The sequence below is a fragment of the Bubalus bubalis genome, chromosome 6, assembly GCF_019923935.1.
Source record: "Bubalus bubalis isolate 160015118507 breed Murrah chromosome 6, NDDB_SH_1, whole genome shotgun sequence".
Lineage (NCBI taxonomy): Eukaryota > Metazoa > Chordata > Mammalia > Artiodactyla > Bovidae > Bubalus > Bubalus bubalis.
This window is the reverse complement of record NC_059162.1, coordinates 35,255,178-35,265,983: the sequence shown is the minus strand read 5'-3', so window position 1 is coordinate 35,265,983 and position 10,806 is coordinate 35,255,178. Positions and strand designations below refer to the sequence as shown.

The window sequence follows — 10,806 nt, the reverse complement described above, 5'->3', positions numbered from 1 at the left end:
TGGAGTGGGTAGCCATTCCCTTCTCTAGGGAGCTTTCCAACCTAGCGATCAAACCCAGGTCTCCTGCATTGCAGGCAGATTTTTTTACCATCTGAGCCACTAGGGAAGCCTGTGACCCCCAGGAGTATCATCCTTATTGGTAAATGTGGAATTTGGACATCACAAAAAACATCATCTTATACCAAAATGTATGACAGATTTAACAACTGTTGTGGCTGTTCAGAAAAGGCCAAAATATTTGGAAAGACTATAATAAGTCTTACCCAATAATACTATAATTATTCAAACTGCTGCCAGTGATATAAACTGTATAACAGCCATTTTTTTTGCCTCAGTTACACTATTTTTTTTAATGAGGAAACAAGACATTTCAAAAACAAACATATATGTATTTTTAATTATAAATGTAAAGCAAATATGCAGTAATGCCAGAAATAAACTATTCTTGACTCTGGGCTCTTTTCAAAAAATACAAGATTTTCTTCAAAAGATACAAGATACACAGATAAATCACATTCATACCTTACAAATGTTAAATAGAAAACAATTTAAATTCATAATGAACAATGGATTTTTTCAGTAGCCTGAAATTTTACTCATCCAATAATTTTATGAGTGAAAAAAAGAGCTAATCTAGTACCTTAATATTGTCATTTACACGTTACTCAAAAGTACAAACACCCTGAAGACAGTTTCACACTTACTGTATGTATTATAAAAACATTGAGATATTTATCAGGCATAACAAATATAATGAAAACTATATGTTAGGATACGTTTCACAAACACAAGTTCAACATTTCTCTTTGGTTTAGAAAACATGAGAGGTAGGTTCAAATAAAGTAAATGCCTATTATGTCACCAGATTTTCATTAAAACATTGGCAATTTATGACAGAAATTACTAGAAATCAAAAGAGCTTAAGAATTACACTGAAAAGTGATAAGAATAATTTCAACTACTAAATAGTTGGCTAAGTCCTAATCACACAAATCAGAAAAGACAGTTGATTATAAAAAAATGGCTTCAGTAAAATAAAATCATGTTCTCGCTCCATTTTAAGTTTTCTAAATCAAAACATGTTCCTAAAACTGGGGGCAAGACAAAATATGAATGTACTTGTTTGTAAACTGGGACTTCCATTTCATTATGGGCACCAAATATGCAGAATTAATATATACTATTTTTAATACATACTATTCTGCTAGGTTTGCACTGCCCAAGTTGAGAATTGCAGGGTCAAATAAATGGTGAGGGGGTAATGAGAATGCCATTTACCCATGATCAACCTACTTCACGTAATTAAGAAATTTCAGATAACCGGGAATTGCCTCCAGAAGCCTTCCTGGTGAAAACAGGAGTTTGATTCAAGTAGGAGACAAAAGACAAAGCGAAGAGAGATGCTCTTTAGAGACGGATATATGTAAAGGGGTTTTGTTTCCTGATGCTTTTCTAAACAATGATAATGAACAGAATCTCTCAAGTAAGTTGCCTTGTGTGGACAATTTACCAGTGATATGCTAATAATCAGTGTGTTGTCCTGAAAACCAAACAATAGTACAAGCAAAATGGAGAAGTGGTCACTGAAATAAATATTTTGTCACTCCTCCTTACACAAAAATTGTATGAGTGGACTAGGGTATTCACATGCCTTGAAATTCTGCCATTTAACGTTCATTCTTATTCTGCTTAAAGAAAGAATATAAACTCTATACGTATTTGGCTGCTGTAAGGTATGTTTTCATGCAATGATTCTCCATTAATGATCCTACAAGGAAATTTTAAGAAATTCAAAATATATGAACAATTTAAGTTTCCAAGTTTTCTGATCATTTTATTTTTAAGAAAATGATATTTAAGTATAAAGGAACTGGCATAAACTTGAACCAACCAAAATAAAGATGAAAGATTTATAATTCTAGCACACAAAGCAAATTTAGTTCAAGAAAGTACATTTCTTCAGATTTAGGATTCTGGGCAGAGATTGTAGAAAGAACTATTAAGAAAAGATAAACTATAATTTTGTGGCTTTCTCAAAATTGTATGAGCTTATCAAAACTATGATCTTTTTAGACATTTCTGAATATATAAAATTGAGTCCAAATGTCTGAAATTATCATTGATATGCTCTTCCTTTTTGTGGAAAAAAAAAAAAATAAAGCTTCTTTTTGCCATAGATTTGTTTCAATTCTAGGAGAAAACATCACTCTGGAGACGGTTGAAAGTTTCAGTAATCATGCCAAAGCAAAAAATTCAACATGTCATTTCTGAGTTACACCTAGAGTTTGTTTCATATTTTCATAAACCACATAACTGATGCCTACAGCAGGGAGCACCTTCATAAAGTTTGGGGTGATGCCTCTGTAAAGTCCCGGTAGTCCTTCTTTAGAAATTATTCGTCGAAAGAGCCCAACCATGTTCAGCTGTGGGCTTTTTTCTATCATGGCTAGAAAATTTAAAAAAAAAGAAAAGAAATCAGGCTTATTTAATATTCACACATTTTATTATGACTGTATACAATTATGATTCAGAATGATACTCTAGAATACAATGAACAGATAAAATTTATTGCAAGGGTCCTCAAAAAGTGCCCCTTTATATAATTCTCCCTGGGTAGCACCTAAGAGTGAGTGCTCTGGTAAGAATAACAATGGTACTATCAACTTGGTGTTAGATGTTGGGTTAATTACTTGATAGACCAATCCTCCAAGGTAAGAGTTATTATATCCATTTAGTAAGTAAGGAATCTTAGAAAGACAGAGAAACTTGTCTCAACACACTCAGCCAGCAAGTGGGAGAGCTGACAGCTGATGGTCTTTCTCCTGTAAATGGAATGGAAACTGTGCAGTGTTGTAAGAATCAGTAACAACTATGTAAATCAGCTGGCATTTGTCAAATTCTCAGTAAATGGTGGCTAGAGTTTTTTATTATTATGGGATCTAAAACTTTTAAACTGTGATTCCTCCCCACTGTGACACTGTCTCCTTGACTTTGATTACACCATGCCTCCTGGATCTCCTGTCATCTCACTAATTGTTCTTTTTGTTCACAATTTGCTGACTAGAATCTGCCTGCTAATCCAGGAGATACAAGAGATGCAGGTATGATCCTGGGTTGGGAAGATTCCCCCAGAGAAGGAAATGGCAACCCACTCCAGTATTCTTGCCTAGAGAATCCCATGGACAGAGGAGTCTGGAGGGCTACAGTCCATGGTGTCACAAAGAATCAGACACGACCGAGCACATACGCATGAATGCATTGCATTGCTATATTAAATAGCATGCATTCTGTGCCTCTCTTTTCTGATTTATCTCTGGCCTATCTCATCCACTATCATTTCTTTAAACAGTACACCCTGAACATCTGCACCTCTATCCGCAACCTCTCTTCCAAGTACCAACCACACCTCCCCCAACCAAGCAGTCAATCATTAATTAACCAACACTTCCAATGCAAATGATTTGTAAATACAATGTAAAGAGTGGACTGCGTGGCACATTTCCATTTTACTTTTTGGAACTTTCTGGAGTTCGGGAGTTTTTTCCCTGAGTATTTTCAATCCACTGTAGGTTGAATCCTGAGATGCAGAGCCCACGAATGGGGAAAGCCAACTGTACTCTTAAAACATGCATTCCCACATAAGCAAGAAAATCTTACTGTATTTGTGCAGAAACCACAGATACACATTCAGTATATGCATAGTGTACCTGTGCTATTAAGATTTCATGAAGAAGAACTGATTTAGAAAAGAATTTCTAGAAAGCTTCCTTAGGGAGGCAATAACAAAAAAATGGTTAAGAAATATTATCTTAAAACCACACTCTGCTGTCTCAGTGGAACTTGAGAGTTCCAGAAGCACATTATTAATGCCATACTTTTAAAGCAGTGTCCTGCTTTCATTCAAAACTCACCTTGAGCCTGCATGCGTGTTCTCACCAAAGCCAAGGGGTAGCTGGCCAGCTGACCACAGGTACTGGATAAGGCACCGCAACCCAGCAACACCATGACTCCAGGGTTCACAGAGTCTTTGGCAAAATTATCTAGCCAATGAGACTTTAGGAGCTGCCAGAGAAACAGAAAAGAAAAATAATAAACAGCTACTTACAACTGCTTGCACTCAACACGGACATTCCCACGGCAGCTCTCATCCTGATAGGATCGACAGGCTACACTTCTGCAACGCTGGGCAACCCGCTCCCAGAAGCAGCAGCCACTGCAGAGGCAACAGCTCTGTAGAGAAGCAGGGAAGCCACCAGGGATTCAAAACACCAGCAACTTGCACTGGGTTCTCCCTTCCTTCTGAGTAAATGTGAGGATCAATCGCACACCAATGTAGGATCTAAACAACATTTCCACAGTATCAATGAAAATAACATAATACTATGAAGTGCATCTGATTTTTTTACTTTACACATATGTTATTTCATTCAGTTCTTCTACAAAAGCTCTACAAAAGGTGGAGCTATTCTTCTGATTTTAGAAATGAGACTCAGTGGAGTTTTTTTTAAACAGGGGTGTAGAATCAAGTGTACTGATCCCCAGGCGACGCTTTTTACCTATTCTCCTGAGTCCCTGTATTTCCATGAGCAGGCCATAATTGAGAGAAACTATATAAAATATATATGCTAATTTACTTTTTAAATAAAAATATCTTAAGTATTAAAATATATGCTAATATATGGGAGAAATCATACATTACTTTAAATATTTTAATGAAAAATTTAATGCATACTTGGACCTCACAATTATATAACACAAATAGCTTTATATATTTGGAAGCAAAAATAACGTTTAAGTGTTTATTTAATATTCACTTAGTATTGCAATATATGACAATAAATAGAGTTATGAAGGCTAAAGACAATCATGTCTGAACTGCAGAAATAAAAGAAGTGATTGACTAGAAACTAATCAACTGTTTACACTGTGAAGACTAGAACAGGAGGAAAAAAGGGAAGAAAACATACTCTTGAAACAATTAAAGTTCTATAAAATATATATGATCTTGCAAGTCTTCTCTGTTTATTCCATAATCCATTTTCTTCTCATGCTTAGGGCCATTATCATTCCCTATCTCTCAGGTCACACTATATTTTTAAAATTTTTTACTTATTTATTTTTATTTCTTCCTGTCTGTCTCTCCTTCTTCATTAGCTCTGTACCCCTCAAAATTTTATCACCTTATGAAGATTCTCTGGCAACATCAGGGTCATAACAGGGTCCTGATTCAATAGGACTAGTATCTTTATAAGAAAAAAACACCAGAGAATTCACTCACTCACTCTCTCTCCCTCTGGGAACATAGCAAGAAAACCGCAGTCTGCAAGCCAGTAAGACAGCCTCCCCACAAACCAAATAAGCCAGAACCTTGATCTTGGATTTCTAGCCTCCAGAACTGTGAAAAAGTAATTTCTGTTGTTTAACCCATCCAGTCTCTGGGTTTTTTTGTTTGTTTGTTTCGTTTCTTGGTTTTTGGTTTTTCTGTTTTTTTGTTTTTTTTTTTTTGCCATCCCGTACAGCTTGCAAGATCTTAGTTCCCCAATCAGGGATTGAAGCTGGGGCCCTAGGCAGTGAGAGCGCAGAGTCCCAACCACTGGACCACCTCAGAATTCTTGGTATCTAGTATTTTGTTATGGCAGTCCAAACAAACTAGCACACTACCCAAAGCAATCTACATATTCAATGCAATCACTATTCAAATTTCAATCATACTGTGAAGAAATAAAAAATAAAAATTCTAAAACTCAAATAGAATCTCAAGGGACCGCAGCTAGCCTAAATAACCTTAAAAAAGAACAAAGTTGGAGGCCTCACACTTCCTGATTTCAATATATACTACAAAGCAACAGTAATCAAAATAGTGCCATGCTGGCATAAAGACAGGTACATAGATCAATTGAACAAAATAGAGAGCCCAGAAATAACTTCTCCCCATTGGGCAAAAGACAGCTTCTTCTCAAATGGGAAAACTGGATATCTACAAGCAGAAAAATAAAGTTGGACCCTTATCTTACAACATACACAAAAAACTAACTCAAAATAAATTAAAGGTCTAAACATAAGAGCTAACAGTATACAATTCCTAGGAGAAAACTCAGGGTAATAAAATCTTTAGGACATTGGATTTGGCAACAATTTCTTAGATATGATACTAAAAGCACAGGCAGCAAAAGTAAAAATAGACAAATGGATTTCATCAACTTAAAAACTTCTGCACAGCAAAGGAAACGAGAGAGAAAAACAAGGCAACCTATGGGATGGGAGAATATATTTGCAAACCATATATCTGATAAGTAGTTAATATCCAAAATATATAAAGAACTTCTACAACTAAACAACAATTTTAAAAACCTAATTAAAAACTGGGCAAAAGACTTGAATAGACATTTCTCCAAAAAAATAAATAGATGGACAACAAACATATTAAAAGATCCTTAACATCACTCATCATCAGAGAAATGCAGGTCAAAAGCACAATGAGATATTGTTTCACAACTGTTGGGATAGACATTATCAAAAAACCAGAAACTAACAAATATTAGTGAGTATGTAGAAAAGTACACTGTTAGTGGGAATGAAAAAGGGTGCAGTGGCCACAGGACTGGAAAGGGTCAGTTTTCATTCCAATACCAAAGAAAGGCAATGCCAAAGAATGTTCAAACTACTGCACAATTGCACTCATCTCACATGCTAGCAAAATAATGCTCAAAATTTTCCAAGCTAGGCTTCAACAGTACACAAACCAAGAACGTCCCAAGTACAAGCTGGATTTAGAAAAGGCAGAGGAACCAGAGATCAAATTGCCAACATCCATTGGATCATCAAAAAAGCAAGATAATTCCAGAAAAACATCTATTTCTGCTTCCTTGACTATGGTAATGCCTTTGACTGTGTGAATCACAACACACTGTGGAAAATTCTTCAAGGTATGGGAATATCAGACTACCTTAACTGCCTCCTGAGAAATCTATATGCAGGTCAAGAAGCAACAGTTAGAACTGGACATGGAACAATGGACTGGTTCCAAACTGGGAAAGGAGTACACCAAGGCTATATATTGTCAACCTGCTGATTTAACTTATATGCAGAGTGCATCATGTGAACTGCTGGGTTGGATGAAGCACAAGCTGGAATCAAGACTGCTGTGAGAAACAGCAATAACCTCAGATATGCAGATGACACCACCCTTATGGCTGAAAGCAAAGAGGAACTAAAGAGCTTCTCGATGAGGGTGAAAGAGGAGAGTGAAAAAGCTGGCTTAAAACTCAACATTCTAAAAACTAAGATCATGGTATCCGGTCCCATCATTTCATGGCAAATAGATGGGGAAACAATGGAAAAAGTGGCAGACTTCATTTTCTTGGGCTCCAAAATCACTGAAGATGGTGACTGCAGCCATGAAATTAAAAGATGCTTGCTCCTTGAAAGAAAAGCTTTGACCAACCTAAACAGCATATTGAAAAGGAGAGACATTATTTTGCTGACAAAGGTCCATCTAGTCAAAGCTATGGTTTTTCCAGTAGTCATGTACGGATGTGAGAGTTGGACCACTAAGACAGCTGAGCGTGAAAGAATTGGTGCTTTTGAACTATGGTATTTTGAACTCTTGAGAGTCCCTTGGAGTGCAAGGAGATCCAACCAGTCAATTTTAAGAAATCAGTCCCAAATATTCATTGGAAGGACTGATGCTGAAGCTGAAACTCCAATACTTTGGCCACCTGATGCAAAGAACTGACTCATTGGAAAAGACCCTTATTCTTGGAAAGATTGAAGGCAGGAGAAGGGGATAACAAAGGATGAGACTGTTGGATGGCATCACCAACTCCATGGAAATGAGTTCAAGCAAGCTCCAGGAGTTGCTGATGGACAGGGAAGCCTGGTGTGCTGCAGTTCACGGGGTCCCAGAGAGTCAGACACGACTGAGTGACTGAACTGACAAAAAGCTTAACATGGAATTACTATATGACCCAGCAATTCTACTGGTAGGTATACACCCAAATGAACTGAAATCAGGGACTTGAAGAGATATTTGTATCCCTTTTTCTCAAAAGGGAAAATTATCCTTGAAATTAATTCAACCCCTCAACAATGGATGGCATTCCAAGTTCCTCAACCTTGTCAGCAGTTTTTGCCCTTAAGACAAGCTCGGAAGGTAACAGGAACTTGAAACTCAAAGAAGTCCCTGAGTGACTTGGCAAAATCCACAATCCACATTGGGCAGATTCATCTGAGTCCCCCAATTCAAATTCAAATAGACCATGGTAAGCCTGTTCCTAACATCAAACAATGTCCTTTAAGTCCTGAGGCCTTAGCAAGAATTCAACCAATCATACAGGAATATAAGACACAAGACCTCATAGTTCCCTGCACTAGTCTCTGTACTATACCCATTCTCCCTATTAAGAAATCCCACAAAGAAGAATGGAGATTTGCCCAAGATTTGGGAGCTATTCATAACACTGTCATTAATTGCTATCCAGTTGCCCTTGACCTTCATGCTCTTTTAATGGCAATTCCTACAGAGAGTAGTTTTTCACCATAATGGATCTCTGTAGCACCTTTTTCAGCATCTCTGTGGATTGTGAAAGTCAAATGTTATGTGCTTTCATGTGGGAAGGACAATACACCTGGACATGTCAGAAGTCTAGACTGAAAGCCCTACTTTTTACAGATACTAAAAGCAGATTTAGCATCTGTCATTTTCCCATAAGTGCCCACCCTTTGCAATATGTTGATGACCTTCTTTTCTTCTCTTCCAAGGAAGCAAGTGAGCAAGTCAGCATCATCTCCTCAAGCTGTTAGCAACTGAAGGTCATGAAGGTCTCCAAAGAGAAATTACAACTCGTTCAAACACAGGTCAAATACCTAAGACACCTGATCTCAGATAAAGGACTCCTTTTAGAACCTATTAGTATTCAAAGTGTCTTAAATTTCCCACAGCCACAGACCAAAAGACAACTTTAAAACATCTGGAGGGGGCGGTCCTAAGATAGCGGAGGAATAGGATAGGGAGACCACTTTCTCTTCCACAAATTCATCGAAAGATCATTTGAACACTGAGCAAATTCCACAAAAAAACTTCTGAATGCTGGCGGAGGACACCAGGCATCCAGAAAGGCAGCCCATTCTCTTCAAAAGGAGGTAGGACAAAATATAAAAGACAAAGTGAAAGTGATGTTGCTCAGTTGTGTCCAACTCTTTGTGACCCCATGGACACCAGGCTCCTCCGTCCATGGGATTTTCTAGGCAAGAGTACTGGAGTGGGTTGCCATTTCCTTCTCCAGGGAATCTTCCTGACCCAGGGATTGAAACCAGGTCTCCTGCATTATAGACAGACGCTTTACAATCTGAGCCACCAGGGAAGTCCATAAAAGATAAAAAGAGAGACAAAAGAGTTAGGGACAGAGACCTGACCTGGGGAGGGAGTTGTGAAGGAGGAGAAGCTTTCAAACACCAGGAAACCCTCTCACTGGCAGGTCTGTGGTGAATTTTGGAATCTCAGAGGGCAACATAAATGGGAAGAAAAAAAAAAAAGCCACAGATTATGTGCCTAACCACAACTCCCAGCAGAAGTAGCTCAGACGCTTGCATCCACCAGCAGCAAGTGGGGGCTGAACAGGAAGGCGCGGGCTGCATTGCCTAGGGTAAGGACCGGGTCTGAATGCCCTAAGGACAATCTGAGGGAACTAATGTGAGATAGCAACCCAAACTGTGGGATAGTCAGAAAGAGAGAAAAAAGAGAGAGAGAGAGAACTTTCCTACGAAAAGCTCTAACCTAAGGCACTGCCGGGCTGGCTCACAGAACAAAGGACTGAGCTAATACCAGAAGACAGCTAGCCAGATGCGGACCAGCCTATCCCACGCTGGAGGCAGAGAGGCAGGTGGGGACACCCAGAGCCAGAAGGTAAGGGGCAATCTCAGCCCCAGGGACAGCATCCTCTACCAAACTGCGAGTAGGCTCCCAGTTGCTAACCAAGTCTTCCTGGGATCCTGGATGGTTGACATCTGCCAGGAGGGCTGCAGCCAGAGATCAGCTCCCCAGAGGAGACACACAGCACACCTGAGATGACGCTCCCACTGCACACCCAAGAAACCAAGCGGCTGGGACCGGGAAGGTGATAAGATGCACCCCCGACCTGGGGAGAGTGTGCTCGCCAAACACCTGGTTGCCTGAGTTGGTTGCACCTGGGAAGGGCACAAAACTCAGGCCCAACCAAGTCTGTGCCTTTGTGGAGTACCCAAGAACCTGAACCTGAGTGGCTTAGACCTGGGAAGTGCACACAACCCAGGGCCCGCTTTAGACAGTTCCCCTGCAGAGCAACCTGGAGCCTGAGCAGTGTAGACTGGGAAAGCACACACACCAAGAGCAGGGGCCAACCCAGTGTGACCCAGACATGGAGAGCACTCCCCACACATGTCATTGATATTTGTTTGCAGTATTCCTCCCCACCGACAGCACAACTGAACAAGTGAGCCTAAATAAGGGACCACCTTCACCACCTTGTGTCAGGGTGGAAATTAGACACTGCAGAGACTTGCAAACAGAGGAAGCCAAAATAAGCAAAGAAGAGGGAACCACTTTGGAAGTGACAGGTGCAACAGATTAAAACCCTGTAGTTAGCACCAAATACATTGGAAAGGGCCTATAGACCTGGAGAAGAAGTATAACCTGGAACAAGGAACTATCTGAAACTGAACTGACCCCACACTGCCCTCAACAGTTCCAGAGAAATTCCTAGATATATTTTATTATTATCATCTAAAAATTTTTTTTAAATTTTTTAGATCATTATTACTCCTTTAATT

General features: G+C 39.1%; 1 protein-coding gene across 1 annotated transcript in view; it reads right to left on the bottom strand.

Moving 5' to 3' along the window:
- Window positions 1-368: 368 nt before the first annotated feature.
- Window positions 369-10,806, bottom strand: part of LOC102416262 (calcium-binding mitochondrial carrier protein SCaMC-1) — a 58,204-nt gene continuing 47,766 nt past the window's right edge. The window contains exons 9-10 of the mRNA XM_006045130.4: window positions 3,912-4,062; window positions 369-2,446 (exon numbers count right to left, since the gene is read on the bottom strand). Of these exons, the coding sequence (XP_006045192.1) occupies window positions 2,262-2,446; window positions 3,912-4,062 (336 nt within the window). The 3' untranslated portion in view covers window positions 369-2,261. The remainder of the gene's footprint in view (window positions 2,447-3,911; window positions 4,063-10,806) is intronic.